General features: G+C 38.6%; 1 protein-coding gene across 11 annotated transcripts; it reads left to right on the top strand.

The window, feature by feature from the left end:
- Positions 1-57: 57 nt before the first annotated feature.
- On the top strand, positions 58-19,728 carry LOC6724706 (probable serine/threonine-protein kinase DDB_G0282963). Of its 11 annotated transcripts, none has more exons than XM_039296220.2 (11): positions 58-197; positions 509-1,915; positions 4,435-5,554; positions 8,925-9,026; positions 12,750-13,035; positions 16,329-16,513; positions 16,681-16,846; positions 17,043-17,366; positions 17,426-17,493; positions 17,583-18,158; positions 18,779-19,728. In XM_039296220.2, the coding sequence occupies exons 3-11, from the start codon at positions 4,448-4,450 to the stop codon at positions 19,439-19,441; spliced, it is 3,477 nt and encodes a 1,158-aa protein (XP_039152154.1). In that variant the 5' UTR covers positions 58-197; positions 509-1,915; positions 4,435-4,447; the 3' UTR covers positions 19,442-19,728. The 11 variants fall into 11 exon arrangements, with proteins under 11 accessions (XP_039152154.1, XP_016022632.1, XP_016022624.1 ...); XM_016180591.3 differs by having other exon boundaries at positions 184-326; positions 8,925-9,002; positions 16,711-16,846; XM_016180583.3 differs by having other exon boundaries at positions 184-326; positions 16,714-16,846.
- The last annotated feature ends 1,697 nt before the right edge of the window (positions 19,729-21,425 follow it).

The following is a 21,425-nucleotide window of genomic DNA, read 5'->3' as shown; positions in this document are numbered from 1 at the left end:
CTGGCTCAGGTTCCCTGCCCGAGTGCAAGGATCTGAATCCACATCCGCCGCTTTCGTTGTTGTTGTCGCTGCCGCTGCTGTCACTTTTTGTTTAACACACAATTTTTATCTTATAATAAGCACACCGCTGCTGCAAGCTATTTCCCCAATTCGGCACCCGGCTGTCTCCATCCCAGTCTCCAGCTTGCGAAGCAAACGTATGCCGAGGCGATGATTTTTATTCTCAATTATTTTGGATGCGGCATTCAGAAACGCAATATTCCATGGAGTAGAACAACCGACTGCGGATCGTCCTGACCTCGCGGAGCATTTTTATTTTATCAAATGTGCATAAAAAAGATATAAAATGATTGTGGACTGTGCTAAAAAAACGAACCAAATAATAGAGTTGTTTGATAAAAAAAAAGCACAAATGAATTGCTTCGCAATGCTTACTTAGACAATTGCATTTGTGTTTTACTGAATTCAGATGAAAATATGAAAAAAATTTCTTTTAATTTAATTTCAGATCATCATAATTTTAACAAACACAATAGACCAAAAATCGTTTTTAACAATAAAGAAGAATCCGTAACTAAACGATCAAATCGACAAACTTAATTCAATCCAGCCATCTTTCAGTTTTAAACGCAATAGAACAGATGCATTAATTATCTAAGTTTTCTACACCTATTACCAAAACAGAAGAACAGTATCAACATTACCTTCATCACCAATCCGAAAAATAACATCCAAACCAATATAACCCAACATAAAAACAAACCAACGAGAAAACCCATTTAAAAATTTGTTCTTAGACAAATGAAAAATATAATTTACAACAAAATTGAAATCAAAAGTACAAAACGACATAAATGAATGCGCAAAAGAATTATAAATTTAATACAATATAAAACTGTATGTTTGAGTAACGATTACGTGAAGATTTGATAGGCTACCGATCGAAAATATGATTTATTTGTGTATATAACCATATAGTCATTTAAATTGCATATATAGTCTCTTAATACTTATTTAAACAGTATATAATAATACATTTAGATTTTCTACAGCTACAAAATACACTCCCTGAATGATTACCGAAGACACACTGACACCGGAACAGACAGTTTGAACTATCACATACCCTACAGCTAGCCCTAGCATAACCATACGTAACTATACACCAAGTCGCTTATTATATATTAATGATAAGAGCAATATTAAAAAAATAATAGTATAGATGTATGATCAAGCGTGAAGAGATAGTGGTTATTGTAGTAAATAGTAAGTAAAATAGTATATAAAATTAAAGATATTGCTACTATAAATAATCAAAACACCACATTAATATCATTCTTCGGTAATATAATGGACGATGTTTTAAACTAAATATTTGTTTAAGTTACAAATGTGAACCTCGATATTTTTTAAAATTTGAATATATCATATTATATTTTTATATATATTAAATAATGAGACGTCACAATGCGTATATATGTAGGTATTTTCGAACAATACAAATCTGGGCATCAAAATAGTAGTTCGTATCGGGTAACAAATTGTGATTCAAACGTTTACAAAATTTTAAAATTTATATGTAAATAAATTCAAATATAAACTGCATCAATCTAACTCCATGTTTGGGGATAAATAGGCGATCAATGAATTTTATAACCAATATATCGCGACACCGTAACGTGTGCCTTATTCCGGCCTTAAGTTTAAATGACTTTTAATAATACATCAAAAACCTAATTCAAGTATATATTAAGCTCACGGACATTCTAACTGCAAAACCGTCGTACGTAAAAAGTCAATAGGATATAGAATTTTCTGATATAGGACCATTAGCCACCTGATTGGTATGCCGCCCATCACCTGCGACGTCACCGTCATCGTGCTGTAATCGCCTGAGAATATGTTTGTTTTCAAGGTAATTATTGATTCTAAATTCTATGTTAATATCGAATCCACACAGGCACAATGGCGATCATACCTTATATATACACATGTATAAACATATGCATCCATATATGTATATATGTACGTGTAACAAGAACAAGGTTTCGGTTTTCCGGCTTGACCGTTATTCCGAGGTGGCACGATTTGGCAACTAAGAGCCATTCCAAAGAGAGCATTATTATCCGCTGAGCAAAGATGCTGTTCTTGGTAAACCCGAAGACGGGACGAAGATATTTTGCCGAAGGCCTTAGAGCTGAGTCCTGAAACGAAGACGTTTGGCTTACTTTGCGCCAGCGACGATGGCGACAGCGATGACTCGACTTCAGGCCGACTCCACTTTGCATGCAAGTTCTATTTCTAAACGAGACGTGTCTGAACCCCCAGCAACAGTCATATTTATACTTGGCCGAGGCGGCGGCCAAATTAGTTTTTCTATGACTCGCGGGCCGCCAGGTTATCTGTAGTTGTTTGCTGGGAGCGACTTCCAAGTCTCAACCGTAATCTTAACCGTAATCGAGGCCGTGCATACAGACAGTCACTGTATTTTTCCAACAAAAAAACCTCGTAAAGAGGTAAAGGCAACCGAAAAACGCACCAAATCACCAATTATTCAAATGGAAGCAAGATAACATTTCGCTACTTTTTGAACTATTGTATACGCGACACATTGCTTATTATTGGTTTTATTCACACATTTTGATTTATTTATGATTTTGAAGTCTTGTTTTTTTACAAGAATTTCTTTTTATTTAACAACGAACGATTCCATAAACAAATTGTGATTAAAACAGTTTGGTGACTATGTCCCCAATAATAACAAACAATTTATAAGTGTCCGTGTATTTAAGAAAGTAGTGCGAAGCTAGGATATTGAAGAATAAGTTTCCTAATTGAACTGTGTGTTTTATTAATTTCCCGCAACTACGCCTTCGAGGAAATAATAGTACCGATGAGCAATTTTTGTTTTTTATATGATATATTTTCTAACCGATGCCAACATATATGTGGCATGTTGGTGCCAGTCCAGAAACTGGCTTACTTCCCCACCAGCTGCGCTTTTTTTGAGTTAAGCGGTTAATGCATTCGCATACAAAAATATACAAGAAACCGTGTTTTTAGATATTAAGGCTCTACCTTTGATTGCTTTTGAATCCAATTGTCTATGAATTGAATCTGAAACGCTAACATCTGGGAGAACATAAATTTTGGTAGGCAGATTTTTTTAACAGAATGACCGATATATTTGGCTATGGTGTTTATATATGTATATATTTTAAGAGACGTATGCGTATCTTACTTATTTGCCTTTTTTGATATATACAAAATAAGGAAGGTATTTAATAATTGTTATTTTAAAAGAAGAGAACCAGTCCCAATACAAAGGATATGTGTAAAAAAGGGGTGAAAAACTCTTTTTTACTTCATGGTTTTACTTTCATGATTTACCTTAAAAAACAAGCACTCCCATTTTATATCCATTACTTTAGGGAACTACCCGGAGACACTAGAAAAATTTGGTTATTTGTTATTGATTTAATAAATAGGTTTATTGGTAATATCGTCTCAAAGTTTCAAAAAAGCTAAAGAAATTGTGGAAGAATGCCTTCCGGAAGTGACTGCCGCCAAAGCAGACTTTCCTTTTCATTTTCTCGAAACCATGATTTTCGAAATTGTATAAGTTATAATAAACAAACTAGTGAACCAATTTTCATCATCTAGCATAAAAATGGTTCTATATGGACTAAAGATTTTAAACAAAAATTTTGTTGGCAGTAATCGAATCGACAGGGTTACTTTTCGAATTTTGCAAACATTTCAGCTCATCGACAATAAAAAACCCGAGTAAGAAAAGGTTTTGTTTGTTGAATTTAGAATAAAATTTAAATTTTTACTCATGTTATATATATAACATATATATTCTTGAAGGTTGGGGATAAGAATTCAGATTCTGGACACATAGACGCATCGCCAGTTTGTTGACTCATGTTGCCACACAGCACAGTTGACTCACAGCCTTAACCTGCCACCTGCCCTTTTGAATTTTTGTTATTTTTGTTATTCTTCATATTTTTAATTGTCTTGTCTTGTAAATTTCTATCGATTTGCCAAAAGTTTTTTGCCCACTCTAACGAACCGAAATCCGCCAAAAACTGCCTACATTTTTGAAAAATGTTTTGATATCTCTTTATATTTTTATTAGTCTTGTAATTTTCTATCGAATTGCTAAACAACTTTTAGCACGCCCAGTATAACGACCACAAACCGCCACAAACTGCCACACCCACACTTTTGAGAAATGATTCAATTTTGTTGTTTTGCCTATTTCAATCTATATACCGAAAACAATTTGGCCACGCCCACTCTGACCCCTAAAAACCGCCCAAATCTATCCCACTTTCTGAAACTATGTTTCTGAGTACGTTCGGGGAAAATTAAAAAAAACCAGTTACATGAGCCCTTTTACATTTAACAATTTTTTTTTATTTTCAGGCAATAAAATGATATGAAATTACGATGCTTTAACCAGGCCCAAACTTCGCACAGTTGGCACCCCAGATCCGTGTTCAGGGTCGTAAGCAGTTGTCCTCCCGATCGAAAAAAACGGCCAAGCCCAGCGAGCTGGCAAATCTGTATTGGCCATCTCCTAACAAATTATCTTCGAATGTTTAAAATGGACTCCGCAGACTTCTGGCAGCAGGCGCGTGCTCCGTTTGGTCTGCAAACTGCGCTTCACCAATACTCTTCCCCCCCGAATCAACAGCCAATATCCCACCACGCCCTGCACCACTCCCTTCCGCAGGAGAACGAGCAGTTAGCCGAAGCCCACCCAGAAGGTCCAGCAGCAGGATCGGGCGTAGTGGGAAACAACAGTTCCATGGCAATTTCCGGCACCAATTCAACTGTGGGCAGCAAGGCCGAGTCCAGTCACATTCTGCAGCAGCACTCAGAGCAGCAGTCATATGGAAGCGACTCCTTCCGAGGCACGCAGTCGCCCCAGCTGAGTAGCCACCACCTGTTGTTTAACGCCGCTGCAGCCGCTGCTGCGGCGGTCCACCTCAAATCCACGGCGATGCAGAATAACCTCTCGCCAATAGGCGATCAGGCGCAAAATAACCTTCGCAACTACGGACAAGGATCCTTAAACGCCTTATGTGGGATCAAGCCCAAGCAGGAGATGGATGCGAAGACGCACCTACAGCCGCTGGACGAGTGTCCGCATCCTCTAGTTCAGGCGCAGGCCCAGACCCAGTACGGCGGAGACTTCTACGACGTGGCAGACCCACAGCCTAGAGAAGTCTCGGAAGGTCGAGCACTGATCATCGGACTCGGAGCACCCAGTACGGTGTCCACCGACGATGCACAGTCCAGTTTGCCGTCTCATCAGCTGGCGGGGAGTGGCCGAGCATTGCAGACTCATCAGTGCAAGCCAATGTCCCCCGGAACAGTTGGTAGCTCTAATTCGGGCGCAGGGCGAAGATCCGCACCCACAACAATAAGCAAGACCTTTTCGCAGGGTCAGCAGTCCCCTCAGCACTCTACAACGCCATCCGGCGGCAGCACGACGCCCGACATCAAATACAATAACGACAAAATGGCCAATGAAATTCAGGTATTATTTGAAGATTTTTTCTGCTTCCCCATATTTTTCTGGATGAGAATATTGAGATCTATATATTTTTAGGGAACCTATTAATCGAATATTCAATGCAGTTTAAACAAGAGTAGTAAAAAAACAACAGAGAACGCTATTCGAGCTTCCAGACTATCACACACCCGATATTTAGCTTTTAGGAGTGGAACAATGAAATTTCTAAATTGTGTGACTGTTTTGGATGTCGATAGAAATTGGCAAGACAAAACGTACAACGAAGAAAAATCAAAAGTTTTGGAGTTTTGGGCGGGTTATGGGCGTTGCAAAAAGACTAATAATATTATGGTAGTTCTGGACGGCTTATGGGCGTTAGAGTATGAGTGGCAACCAACTTGCGCTGCGACTATGTCTCTAGAATCTGTATGCTTAATCTCAACTTTCTAGCTTTTATAGTTCCTTAAATCTCGACGTTCATACAGACAGACAGACAGACGGAATTATTTATATGTTTATATGGTCGAAAACGATTCATTCTACCTGTTACATACTTTTAAAAGACTCTAGTATACCTTTTCACTCTACGAGTAAGAAGTATAAAAATAGAATAAAATCAAAACGCATCAACACATTTTGGAAAGTTGAAGGCGTGATAGTTTTTTGTGTTTGATGGGGAATACAAATTTACAACCAAATAAAAAACATTTGTGCGTGTGAGCGTGTAAGATTTTGAGCGATTTGGGGGGCGTGACAATATCTTTCCGGCATATCAATATTAATTGACAATACAAATTGGCGAAATGTATAAACATCTAACATTTAAATGCCGCATCTTCACATTCTAGATTTTACAGTTCCCGAGATCACAGCGCTTATTTAGATTGACAAACGGACGGAAAGACGGACATTGCCGGATTGACTCGGCTGTAGTACACCCTTTTACTGTATGCATAACGGGCATAACAAAAAACAATTTTTATAATCACATTTAAAGTAATAATTGAATGATATCTATTCGTACTGCTGCACCTAAAGTGATTTAAGGGTTTGTATGTATTAAAACTAACGACCTTGAAAGTTTAGTGATGTTCATCATTTCACAAAAGTTTTAAGTGAACTCGTTTTTGACCACTGCTATTTTTGAGTAAGAGTGTGCGTTATTTCCTGTTTCGTACGTCTCCACCATTCAAAGAATTTTCCCTTTATTAAATAATTTTTCTCTTGATTCACGGCTTCTCTTTTACCGCCCCTAATCTATTAAACTTATGTTATAAGAGTAGATCAAAACACCCCTGTCGAGGGAAATTTTAAAAGCTCCCTGGAAAGCATCTAAAAAGGGGTATATTTCCTTCAACTTTTCCTTCGTCGCAGTCTTGGGAGCCATCTGTGCAAAGGTTTTCTTAGGTGCTGAGGTAGCTTTGTCGTTTCTCTTCTCCTATCATCTACCGTTATTAGTAAGGGGTAGTGAAAATGGGGTGTTGGAAGTGTTGGAAACTATTATTAGGGAGTGAAAGCGATGGAGAGCGATGACCGAGAGACAGAGAGGATAAGAGAGAATAAGGAAGAAGGACAGAGAGCAGTCCTGCTTAGTATTCATGTACCTTTTCTTAAAGCACTGAAGTAACCCCCGTTGTCGAACAGTAGCTTGTTGTTCCTCCTATGTGTGGGAAAGTCTGAGTCTTCACCTTCGTGTACTTGTTCAATAAGTTACGGGGGCCAAAACGGGGATGCAAGTTCGGGCTCAGCTTAATGGAACTCACCCACACACACGCGCACACTTATATAAAAGGATATAGAAGTCAGTTCACTTTTTCTAGTCGAGACGTTTACTCTGCCGCTGCCATAATTTTTATTTCCCTCCACTTGTCTCCCTTTCGCCCACTCCGTGCGTGGGGAGAGATAAATGAGAGCGCAAGATGACATTCTTTCGGGAGCTTTTCCTTTCCGTCTTTTTTTATAGCGCCGTCCGTGCTTATTTCTTAAAGAAAATAATATTAACGCATAGAGAAAGAGATGCCGAATTAGAAGCTCGGCTACGGCAGCGGCAGAGGAACGACGCAACAACAGGATAGTTTAAGAAGAACCCCCTGGCAGTCACGCAGTGTCCCGTTTGGTGATGATAATTCGCCGAGCCGGCAGAAGTTCAAAGGACATCAGACCGTAAGGTTGTGTGCTCCGGTCTGCTTCGCGTAGCTAAATATCCCAACATATCTAAAGCAAGTTCGTTCGGGCGCTAGCACTTTCCGAGGTCGCGGGCACAAGTAATTTTGTTGCATTTGCTGTTATTTTACTAATCGTGCAGCCGTGGTCAAAAGCCTGTCCATCAAATAAGTTTTTCCAAGAGAATCCTACCCTTCCCAAAAAATGGTTTTGTGCTGTTGGAGCTGAGGTTATTTCGTGGCCCGTGCAACTAACGGATGTTCAAATTCGCCTGACATGATGTAAATTATAAAAAGTGCCGCAGATTTCGCAAGTCTATAACTCGGAAAAAACAGTTCACCAAAATAAATCTTCAAATAAAATTAAAAATATACTCACTGGAAGGGAACTGTGTTGTATTCGTTCCATTTTGCTTCGATTCAAGATCGGCTATCCAGATCGTTATCATATATACAATGACCCTTGACTGTGAAAAGGAGCACGATGTAATTGTTCTTTACTCATTAAATATTCATTAACGTGACTCAATTTGCCATAACCATTATAACAGGGGCCAAATATTGTATTATAATACAATACAAATAGTTTCTATTGAACTTTTTGTACTTTACTTTAAGTCAGTTTGATCCCAGAAATACATTGTATCAGAAGCATACGTACATATGTGCGAAATAGCATGGCGATAGAAATTATTGGGCGTAACAGCATTTTGCATCTTGTGGGCGTTAGAATAGTGTATCGATTGAAATTGGCAAAACAAGTAATGAAAACGAAAGGCGTGAAAATTTCGGGCGTTAATAGAATCTTCAGGCTTATCGTAATCTTCAAGCTTTAAGTTTCCGACTAGTTATCCAGATTGAGTGAATTACTTCTTCAGGTAGATAGACGAATTTAGTATAAAAAATATAACTATTTCTACATATATAAATTAAAACTTGATTAAATGAGGGCTTCACGCTGTAGAAATCAATTGACTATATCATAGTGTTACAAAAAAATGGCAAAAACGAAGTTTGGAGAGGAGAAACCATTTTCAGCAAGGGAACAGGTATAAGTCTTGCAGCCGTTATTTGCATTTTAAAATTCTTCTCAGCTTCACCTAATAGTGGTCAAAAGGCAGATAGATATGGGATAGCTTTTCACTCCTTGGGTGAATAGATGTGTGAGCCTGAGCACCGCTACTATTCTCCCCGCATGAAAGAAAATGATGTATTTTTTGTTTGCTTTTCAGCTTCAGCTATCCCGGTCGAGCAGCGCAGCGGCGATCAGTGAACGCACCCTCGAAGAATGTTGGTCAACCCTACAACGAGTGAGTTGGCATCTGTTCCGTTGTGTATAGTACTCTTCCTCGTCAAAGACACATGTACACAGCTGCAGCACAGCTCCTCACCGAACACTAACGCACAACTTTATATTTACGTATATTTAAAACCGCTTTAAAGATTTAAACTATTTTTCGGCTGGGTTATTTCAAGTTAACTGAACTTTAGTTTTATTCTTTTTACCTTTAATTTTTTAGTCAGCGACAGTCTTAAAAACTTATCAACATACATAAAAAAAATTAAATGCCGAATTCTTCCATCTTCATTTATAATTTGACGAATTAAAGCCCGTTCCTGAATCTATCACGTATATTGTGTATTTCACATTTACAAATAATTGTTATTTTAATTTATTTTAACTGTAAATAACTACAAGGACTTACTAATTAAATATACATAGCTCAAATAATTCACTGTTTTATTTTATTTAAGTTATTTTGCAATATTTTTGCGGGAAATGTAACCGTACGATATAAAACCGGTAAACAAAATTGACTATCAGACTTTAATCGTTCGGCTAAGACATATATTTTTTTAAATTTAGTTTGCATTACATTTGAAATATAGCGCAATCTGATTGGCTCGGATAGAATAAGTGTGAATGTACAAACTCAGGCTAGCCTGTACAAATAGAACAGTTTGGCGAAAAGATTAAATTTATCAATACTTTATTTGTAGGACAAACTAATAGATCTCACATTTTTTTTTTAAGTTAGTTAGTTCTTCGGCATCACGTCTTGGACACGGCTCTGCGTACATATTTAGCAGAACAAAATTGTACAGTAATCAGAGCATCAACGGCTTTTCCGTACATTTAAGGACACCCCAACCCAATCGTTTGACCTTCCCTCAAATGTTTTGTCTTCTGCGACTTAGGAGGAGCAGACGTAAACACTTTTGCGTGGTCTGTCTCTGTGTGCATGAATATATACTTTGCATGTATGTGTGCCGCTCACACATGAACAAACGAACTCACACCCGTTCGAACTCATTTGTCCACCCCTCACGTTTTTTCAACCATTTTTATTTCACTCACCTCGACCACACGGCGAGCGAAGCGAAAAGAAGCGATGGTTACCGCCTCCTGCTACCCCTAAGATAGAGCGAAAGAGGTCCGGCGGACATAAGTCCATCCCTCTTTGAGTTTGCGTCCCTGCCACTGGCACGGAGGGGTCGAGTGCTTGCGGAAGAGAGTGGAGGGGTGAAGGAGTTGAAAATAAAAAGCAATCGAGCGAGGGGGAACCAGAGTAGGGAAAATGCATGCATGGAAATAAATGCGCTCTCTTTCCCTTTCTCCTCTTTTCCTTAGCTGCCTCTCTTGTTACGATTCTGTATTTTCTTTTTAAATTCCAAGCTTCAGTACTTATAGAATTGGTACCATTTGGCCCACTTTAAAACGTATCCCCTATGCATAGCTTTTTGTGATTAAAACACACCATCTCTTGGCCTAAATGAATAGAGTAGCTTTCTTTAAAACAAGTTGGCTATAAATGTAGGTATTTTTATATGCGCCGCACTGCTAAAATATCGCCATAGGTACGGAACTACCTTGTACTGACCCTAAATTGTCTGTCCTGGTCCTGATATTTTATAGAAATTCCGTTTGCCGACAATGCGCAATTACTGTTGGTCATAACACTTGTGAAGAAAAACGAAGACAGACCGCCTTAGTCGTGCTTGCCTCTACCATCCATATACCCACCAAAATTAAGTGTATAAAAAGTGCACTCTGTTTCGAACCAAACCCGAGTAGCCGTGATACGATGGAAGGTTGCTAATGCCGCTACCAGTGGAAACAAACCACCGCTTGGCCGCCAACCAACCAGAGAGCCACACGAAATCAGCCTCTCCTTTTTTCTCGTCACCACACTGCACCTAATTCTATTCTCCTTTGTGAGTGCTGATTATAATGCTTTACTCCCGAACTACTTCTTGGAAAAAATATGCGTCATAGGAAAGTGACGACATGCCATTTCTTTTTTATATCATAACGATCTATTTTCTTTTTTCATTTTACCGCACAAAAAATACAGATAAAAATGTATCAAGCTGTTAATTGTCTTGCACTATGCACGTTTTATTCTAAATTTTAAGGAACACAAAAATTTGAACAGAAGGCCAATGCGTCAAAAAAGAAAATAAGTACAATAAAATGTTAAGATCATAAATAGTAGCTTCCAGAACATAAGTACTATATATATAATCGATTAAACTAAATAATTAGGCATTTGTATAAGAACATTAATTCCAAGTATACTTAATGGGTAACACACTTTTTGGCTTTCTAAGCTATATAGCTTAGCTGTTTAAGAAATTAATATAAAATAATAATATAAATAATATAACACGGTTCTCTCCATATTAATAATGACAAAATGTCCACACTTTTATAGACTCGAAACTACCTTCTCCAAGGTATTAGAATATATCTACAATGATGTGCAATTGCCGGCATTAAAATGGGCTTGTCCCACTTTTGGTGCATTGGTGTAGAGCAAAAGATATATGTTAGGTAGAAGGTCTAGAAAGTATATATTCTCTTATCATGAGCGTAGGTGATCGAGAATCTCGACTATAGCGTTCTCTCGTCTTTTAAATGTGGTCGAGCGGCTCGTGTGAAATTTGCAGAAATAAAGAGACTGAAGAGGGCTAGTATGATAGCCAAATCTTTCAAAAAACTGATTTTCGATAGACTGTGGTGAACTAGATGGTTCATTTATCGGTCCGACATAATAAATCAGAATCATTAAGAAAATAGAAATTCGAAGTTTGAAGGAGTTAGAAGTGGCGTGGCCAAAGTGTTTTTGGTATACCTGTAGAAATTGGCAAGACAAAAATATAAAGCGTAGTGACAATTGGGAGTGACTAAAAATTGTTTTACATATCGATTTACAAGACTAATAAAAATATAAAAACAATATCAAAACATTTTCCAAAGGTGTGGGCGTGATAGTTTTGGGCGGTTTGCGACCGTTAGAGGGGGCGTGGTAACGTTTGGAAACAAACTTGCTCTGCGTCTAGGTCTCTGGAAGCTGCATGTTCAATCTCAACTCTTTAGCCTTTGTAGTTCCTGAAATAATAGCGTTTATACGGACAGAGGGACGAATGGCCAAATCGACTCGGCTGTATATCCTGATCAGAAACGCTTCTTTCCACCTGTTAAATACTGTTCAACAAATCTAGTAAACCCTTTACCTGAGCGAGTAACGTGATTTTCTTTATATTTTTTATTTTTTAATGACTAATTAGTCTTCACTGAAATAATCGTATTGTTGTCATATTATTTATTAATCAAGAACGAGCATTGTTTGGTTTTTAAGTGTACTTATTGGCTTGTTATTGGCCCCAATGATAAAATATTAAAAATCAGCAAAACGCATGATGACCTCACAATGTGAAACCAAAACCGTTACCTTACCATAATCATATATGTTTATTTACAATTCATAATTTTGATTTCGACTTTCCACAAGAGTTTAAGATTTTGCTGACATGTTTTTCACATGTCCGACATGCGACGGTACACATTTTTATCGAAACAACACATAAAACCGGCAAGAAGAGAAGTCTATAAATATACCTGGTTATGACAGACACGCTGACAGTAAGCTCGGTACTGAAAGATATACTTCGGTCTTGAGGTTGAGGTGTACACCGCCTTCTGCCAAGACCATATTGGAAATTTGTTTGTTTAACTAATCGGCATCTTTTGAATGTGTTGTTTGCACTTGCAGCTATTTATGCACAAAAGCGCGATGCAGCAAATACAGCAGCAGATTCCCCGCGTTGGCCTGGGCACCCACGGCGTGACCGGCTCGGCCAACTTAGGTGGCAGTATTACGCCTAGCTCGGATACCAAGCCGCATCAGTGCCAGCAATGTATGAAGAGCTTTTCCAGTAACCACCAGCTCGTGCAACACATCAGGGTACACACTGGAGAGAAGCCATACAAGTGTTCCTACTGTGATCGTAGATTTAAGCAGTTGTCGCACGTCCAGCAGCACACGCGCCTGCACACAGGTAAGTAATCGAACTGCACAAATAAGAGCCACAGAGCCCAAGAGTTGAAAATGTACTTTTTACCATATAAAAATAGTACACATATTAGGCGGAACAAGACCCTGTACTGTTTGGTCAAGCGAAGAATTTACAACATTGGCTTACCATACAAATTATTTTACGTTGATTTATTTTCGGATCGTATCAAGGGAAAATGAATGCTACAGTTGCTTCCCCTACTATCTGATACCCTTTACTCGTCTAGTGGAAATGCGAACGACAAATTACATAATTTTTCTGGGAAATCCATAGATATTGGTGAATAAAATGAGAACTTTTTTGTGGGTATTAGGGTATGCATAATCTCAACCTTCTAGCTCTTATAGTTCCTTAGATCGGGACTTTCATACGGGCAGAGGGACATGGTCAGATCGACTCGGCTATTGAACCTGATTAAGAATATATACATATATAGTCGAAAACTCTTTATTCTGCCTGTTGCACACTTTTTAATGAATCTAGTATACTCTTTTACTCTGCAAGTAATGGGTATAACAATTTTGGAGTGAATTTTCCAACATAATAATCCATCTGTCCGTATGAACGTCGATATCTCTCAAGAACTTTAACAGAACCACACGTTAAGCAGATTTTAGAACCGCAGAGCTTCAGAAGATTGCAAAGCCCACTTGAATGCTTTCCGTTTTGCAATTCGTTTTCATACGTAAGATTCATTATTGGCTTGGTAGTATAACCCAGCATAGCCGTCCCTTTTTTTGTAACAATTTGAGATTTTAAATTTTAAATCTCACAGTGCTTATATTTTCAAATGAGTTAAACTTAAGCTCCAGACAGAGAGCGACGTGAAAAAATTCCAAAAGGGCTCTAAGGTTATAAGTTATAGCCCTATTAAATATATATGTTAAATACATTACCTAGAAACGATGTGTAACTTTTTAACTTACAATCTTGTCACAACCTAACATAATATACATACATAATTTCATTAAAAAAATCCCCAAGCTATCGATATTTTAATTATAATTATATTCATTACTCGTAGATTAAAAGGGTACTAGTACAACTATACTAGACTTGTTGAACTGTAAGTAATAGGTAAAAGGAAGCGTTTCCAACCTTATATGTACACCTTATACATATGTATACAAATTTTTGATTAGGATTACTTGCCTAGTCGATCTAGCCATTTCTATCTGTCTGTCTGGACATAAAAAGCTGAGATTAGGCACGCACATTCCAGATTTCTGATTTTTTCACGCTCACTCTGACGCCCTCAAACCGCCTATAACTGCCACGCCCACACGTTTGTAAAATGTTTTGAATTTCTTAGCTTTATTGTTTGTCTTGCCAATTTCTATCTGTATACCGTATATATACGATATACTCGATTTTAATAAGTGGCCGAACTGAAAAATTTTTGGATATTTTTGGTCCCGACTTGACAAATTTTATGTTATTACTAATTGTATTAGATTTAATTACCAAGATGATTAAAAAAGCCGAGAGCTTGTCCTTAAATAATTAAAAATGGACACTGTCCTCAGTCCAGCACTACTTTCACGGCTGTATTGGGTTAAAAAAGTGCCTTGACTGACCTTGGACTTCGTCTTCTTTCTACAAATCTCATGTACGCCCGTATTATAATAAGGGCTTGTCTTTTTGCACATTCAACACATCTTTGCAGCTGGGTCGGCATTGCAAATGGAAATGACAAAGATAATTAAATAAACTTCAAGAGCTTTTTGAGCCAGTAGCCGTTCCCGTTTCACCCTCGTAGCTGGGATTCACAAAGTTTGTTGAATCAGGACAGCTGGAGGGGATGAATATCTGGCGCCATAAGAAAATATTCGACGTCATTAGCTGCATTCAATGTCATTTCATGTTTCTTTGCGCGCAGTCCCAATTCCTTTCCGCTTACCTTAACCATTTCTTGTTCACACCTGATTGCAACCTTACAATTGCCATTTATGACTTCGGCGCCTTTCCACTGCTTGAGACACCGTCAGAAAGAAATCAAAAACGCTTTAATTGAAAACCAGTTTGGTCCCTTCCCCCTTAATATAGTACCTTTGGCAGCGACGGAATTCTACCTTTTTTTACGGACGGGTTTCCCGTCGCCGCGAAGCAGAATTGGGTAATTATACCATACAGTGTACTGGCCCGGCCGGTTTCTTAAACGCTGACGGCGCGTTGCGGGTAGATAGATAATGGATAGCAAAGACCATTAGACGGGGAAGGGCTGGGCACTTAGGAGCTGCAGTCCAATCAGTGCAGTCTTAAAGGTGCTTAAAGCGACAGATCAAATGAAGTGTCGTTTAGACATCGACTACGTGCCTTTGAGGTGTAAGCCCGCACTTATTTCGGATTTCTTAGCCGACGACTTGGCGAAGGGTTGCTCTTGGGCCGCGGACGTGGTCTTTTCTCTGGCCCAAGGGTAAGACTCGACCGCAGTTTCGTATACACGACTGCACTTTGCGAATATTTATTTGTATTTAGTTTTACTCAAAGACGAAGTGACACTAAGTAGCCTAAACGTTTTAGTCGCCAGATCCTTTTGCCTTCGATGTTGTTGCTGACCTTCCACATTTTAATTAATTGCGCGATTAAATGAAATTAATTTGCCTTTAAAGCTGAAACTCGCCGCTGTCTCTTTTGCACTTCTCTTGAATTTGCTGTTGCATCAACTTGAATCAAAAGTGTCTCAAAGTAATCGTCTGTAATATTTTTGAGCCCTTGCTGGTAGTCTTTTAAAGTGATGTAGTCAGTCAATTAGGCGCTGTGACTATTTACCCATGTCGTAAGCAGCAGCTTTGGGGTCTGTTTTTCCTAATTTCGGTTTTTTAGCCTTAAAATAGATCTGTTCCAATTCTTCAGGATGATTTTCGTTTTTGACGTACCCTTAGTAGTCAATAAGTAAATAAAGGTCGATTCGAAAATCTTGTTTTTAATATCTCTTGAAATTTCTGAGGGGTCAATTAATTTCGTTATTAAGAATCTATTTAAAAACAAACCCATAAAAGGCATACTAGATTCATTGAAAAGTATGTAACAGGCAGAAAGAAGCGTTTCCGACCATATAAAGTAGACACAAAGACGCAACTCAAGTTTGTTGACCAATGTTGCCACGCCCACTCTTACGCCCACAAGCCACCCAAAACTTCCACGCTTACACATTTGAAAAACCTATTGATAGTTTTTCATAATTTTGTTAGTCTTGTAAATTTCTATCGATGTGCCAAAAACTTTTTTAAATTTATTCTCATTTTATTTTTTTACTCCTTTTGAATTTTTAGGAGAACGACCCTATAAATGTCATCTGCCAGACTGCGGTCGAGCCTTTATACAGCTTTCAAATCTACAACAGCATCTACGAAACCATGACGCTCAAGTGGAACGTGCTAAGAATCGACCCTTTCACTGCAACATATGTGGAAAGGGTTTCGCCACTGAATCTAGCCTGCGTACACATACATCGAAGGTTAGTACGCGTTACAAGCTTCCCATCATGCTTTTTTCGTTGCCTTCTATATAACTTCCATTGATATCGCCCTGAACCTCGAACCTGATCTTTGTATCTATCCCATTTGCCTTCTCCACCTATAAAAAATTTTCTCGCAACCGTAAAACACCGCACATTGCGAACAGGAGCTACAGCTGCATCTTGGTGTCTTGCAGCAGCATGCCGCACTAATAGGTGGTCCAAACGCTACGTCCTGTCCGGTGTGTCATAAACTTTTCCTTGGCACTGAGGCCCTTGTGGACCACATGAAACATGTTCATAAGGAAAAGAGTCCCCCACCTGGTGCCTCAGGTAAGAAAATTCCTGCTGATTTCAACGTATTTAACTGAACTGAACTTAAAGAATATTTAAATTTTGTCATGTACAAATGTAGTAGCAGTCTTTTACCGCGTTAGCTTTTACGCTATCATTCAATAGATATATCAATAGACATCATACTCTCATAATTATCCAACCATTTCGTTTTGTCTTCTCCTTTTCTGCTCAGCCTCATCCCAGTTCAGCGAGCTCAATCAGATAGTTACGGGCAATGGGAACGGAAACGGAACTGGATCTACCAATGAAAATATTGCTACCCAATGCACAACTGAATCGAACTCGCATCAGGCCACTGTTGGCTCTAGCTTAATCGACAGTTTTTTGGGCAAGCGAAGAACTGCCAACCATCCTTGCCCAGTTTGCGGTAAACATTATGTCAACGAGGGTTCCCTAAGGAAACATCTGGCTTGCCACGCTGAGACCTCCCAACTTACAAACAGCCTGCGAATGTGGCCATGTAGCGTTTGCCAGGCCGTCTTCACACATGAAAACGGTACTTCTCAATAAAATTGATCCTAACAAGTAATTGACTTTATTCATTTTGTTATCCAGGCCTTCTTACCCATATGGAGTCAATGCGCATGGATCCGAAACATCAGTTCGCGGCTCAATACGTACTAGTTAGTATTTCACAAAAATAAAAATAAAAATAAAACCACATATAACCCTTGATATTAACAAAGAAATAATAATTATTATTTACTTCTAGTCCCGGGCAGCTGCAGAGCAGCGAGAACGAGAATCTATTCTAGCGGTAACCTTAGCCGCCAGCAGTGGCACTGGTACAAGAATCGGAATTGCGGATGCCGGAAAAGTTTTGCCTACCGGAGCTCACAACTCGGAAGGATCCAACTCGAAATGCCCTTCCCCTTCGGTTAACTCAGAATGCTCTTCAAACGGACGCCTATCGTCATCGACAACATCAGATCAAGACCAAGACATTGACCACGGCTTAAGTGAAAATGAGAACAGCAACCAGAACAACATAGGCAGTTCCACGAATAACAACAATAATTGCACGAGTAACAACAACACTAGCTCTCACAAAATGGCTGAGATTCGACTTCCGGGATCCGGCCAATATACCATGGACGCGGAACTGCATGTCGCCAACCGGATGTCACTAATGGCGGCTGCTGCTGCAGCAGTTGCTGCGTCACGACCACCAGATGGAGTGGACACTTCAGCAGTCCCGAGCGCGGCGGTTCAGGCCGCTGTGGTCAATCTGGCAGCTGCAATGCGAATGAACAATTCCAGCAACGGTGCTTCCCCCTACCAACAACATGTAAGAATAATATACCAGACTAAGCCGAGAAAACCATTTTGGAAAGAAGATAGAAAGGGCGGAGGAGAAATACATAATTGGCAATCTCACTTCTTTGCTTGAAAAAAGCTGTTAAACTGCCGGACATATTCAAACCGCTGTTGTTCCAATTCTTACATTATTTTAACGAATGCAAAATGTACCTAATTATATTAAATTAAACAAAATTTGAAAATAACACTTCTTACAAGGCGCCCAGTTAGATTCTATGTACATGTGGTCAAAAGATTGCAACGCAGCGATGGTTTTATATCCGAAGCCATATTTATGTAATTCGATTATTCCGGTTGGTTCTATTATTTGTTTACTGGTAGAGTAAATGGTATTCAGAACTCGTTAAAAATATGTAACAAGTGAAATTAAGCACGATTTGCAATTGGTTTCTAGCCCATCTATCATCTATCGCGAAACATAAAAACAGACAAAACTTAAAGTTTTTATAAATGTCCAACTGGTCTTGTATTAAGCTTACGTTTTAAATTTCGTAAGAAAAACCAATTTTTCTTTATTGGTATAGCAGTCTTTAACTTACTTTCGTTATAAAAATTTGATCAATAATTTAAATGCGTTGCATGTTTCAGCACGCCGATCACACACAGGCACACCAGACACACATCCTTCAACATGCACACCCACATCACCATCAACAGCAGCAGGCTCCGCAGCACCAACAGCAACAGTTGTCCCATTTGCTAGTCCATACTCACCCCAGCAATAGCAACTCCCGTTCTCAAAGTTCACCAAACATAAATGTGCCAAGCTTACAGAACGAATCTACTGCCGCCTCGATCGCTATGAACATGAACGTGCATATGATGCGCGGTTCCCTCGAGCCGGACCCGAGTTTAGGAGGAATGCATGGAATCGAAGTTCTCCACCAGCACCAGCAGCAGCACCACCACCATCATCACCACCACACGTCAAACTTTCCGCAACACGCCGTAACTCCTACCAACCAACATACTCACCCACACCCCCAAACACACCAAACCGCCCACCACCATACGAGTCCAGAAACGGCGCTCCGAATGCACCAGGCTGAAGCGATCTTACGCTCGCATACCGAAGCAGCGTTCCGACTGGCAACTGGATCTGGTCCTGACACCGGAGTAAAATGCGAGGCTGATCAGAACCAGCTGAATAGTAACGGCAATGCAGGTGGCAATAGTGGAGGCAGCAGCCAACATCATCGATTCCATGCGAATTCGAATCAACAAGAGAATCAACGACCATCGGACTCATGAAGCTCGGCGATTCATTCCTCTAGGGATGTGGACTGAGGATTGATACAGATACAGAATCAAGTACAACGATCTTTCTATTGCGTCGATTGCAATTGATACAATAGGATTCAATGCATGTGAATGAGTAAAGCTTCATATATTAATACATTTATGGTAATTAATGTAAATGAGATTATGTATCTAAGTTTAAATAGGCAGTCATGCCCTAAGTTAGAAAACGACCCCCCCATTCATTGTGCAATATCATCTACCGTCAATTTCGGCAGAAAAATAAATGTAAAAACTTTTGTGTTATGTTTACGTTTAGAGATAAATGCTCGAAAATTATCAAACGCAATTTTATTTGGACTTTGGAACATCAAAGGGTTCTAGAGCAAGCATATCCAACCAATAAAAAAAAACCTACAAACATTATGAAACCTTAAAAGCGTACTTGGTTATAAAATATGCAACAATTAGAAGGAAGCATTTCCAAAGTCTTTAAAGTATATTTTGTATCAGCATTACCAGTCGTTTCGTTTTGTCCGTCCATCTGTCCATATGAGCGAGATAGCGGGATCTCTCTCTTGCACTCTTAATGTTATTACCGGATATGTGATAGTCATATCATTTGGTGTTTAAATATGAATTATATGAAAAAAACGAAATGGGATCGGTTTATTTATGTTGTCAAACAAAATTATCTGAAAAAACATCGGAAACAGCTGTTTACCGTTTCTTTTCTTTACTCCGTTCGAGACAAAAGACGAAAATATCATGAGCTTTTCTTGTGGTCGCTTTACGTAGTAGTTTGACTGGAAAATTCAACAAAAAAGGGTGTTTACAGTAACACTAGTTTTTGAGATTATATAAATGACATTGTCATTTGATTTTGACATGGATTTTAGTATTAGAGTCTATTAGAAGCTGTAAAACGGCAAAGCTGATAGCATACTTTACATTTAACCCACAATCTATATGAATACATGAGTGAATATGCTATGCTATGGTATGCTATGCTATGGTATGACAATCATGCACTCCGTTGCGTCAAAGCTTGTGTGTTAACATTGTCATTTGCTTTTGATATGGATTTTCATGTTATGCAGATCTTAAAATTATAAACAAGAATTTTGCATATTTCAAACTAGGATTCGATAAAATAATGCAAAATTTTGGTTTTCCGGTTTTGGAATATCAGTTTATAAGCATTTAATATTTTAGGCATATCGGTAGGTATCAGCAGCCAAATTATATTCAAATTCATCAATTTTAATTTTGTTATTGTACAAGGATCCGTTTTCTTTTACTTTAAGAAATATATTTTGTTATTATAGAACAATGACACATTTGAATCTATACATAAACACGAGCGAATGCTATAGGCGAATTATCCGACTACAGGTACCCGTTACACAGCTTGTGGAAATGCGAACGCGAAATTTCATTATTTTTTTGGGATATTGATAGATATTGGGGAATTAAATGGGAAACATTTGAAAATTTTTCAAGTGTGGGCGTGACCGTTTTCTAGGTGTAAGAAGGGGCGTGACCAAAGTGTTTTTGGTATACCGATATAAATTGGCAAGATGAACAATAAAACGAAGAAAAATCTAAACATTTTGTTTTGAGCGGCTTGTGGGCGTGACAACATCTGTCAACAGATGCACTGCGTCTATATTATCAAAATCTGTATGCTTTCAGCCATACAGCTTTTATAGTTTCATACGGACGGACAGATCAAGAATATACACTACTATACACTTACTCGCACAAAAATTTAAAAATGAATTTTAAACTCAAATGGTTTTGTGAGTTATGCACCCATTTTTGTTATGTTTCAAATTAATTGGATTTTCAAATTAATTTGGGGGTGTATGCAGACTTATGCGAGTGAGTATATATACACGAAGAAATTAAAATCTGCTTTAGCTGCCCGATCATGTCATTACATCAAACGAAAACAATTCAAACAAACTATGTGAAAGTTATAAGGTAGGAGATA

Source organism: Drosophila simulans, chromosome 4 (genome assembly GCF_016746395.2).
Source record: "Drosophila simulans strain w501 chromosome 4, Prin_Dsim_3.1, whole genome shotgun sequence".
NCBI classification, from domain to species: Eukaryota; Metazoa; Arthropoda; class Insecta; order Diptera; family Drosophilidae; genus Drosophila; species Drosophila simulans.
This window is presented reverse-complemented; position numbering and strand designations above follow the sequence as displayed.

Coding starts and splice junctions, on each gene's coding strand:
- LOC6724706 (XM_039296220.2), top strand. CDS start 4,448: ATGAAATTACGATGCTTTAACCAGGCCCAAACTTCGCACAGTTGGCAC. Junction 16,514..16,680: donor TGCGTACACATACATCGAAG/GTTAGTACGCGT, acceptor CATTGCGAACAG/GAGCTACAGCTGCATCTTGG. Junction 17,494..17,582: donor TCGCGGCTCAATACGTACTA/GTTAGTATTTCA, acceptor ATTTACTTCTAG/TCCCGGGCAGCTGCAGAGCA.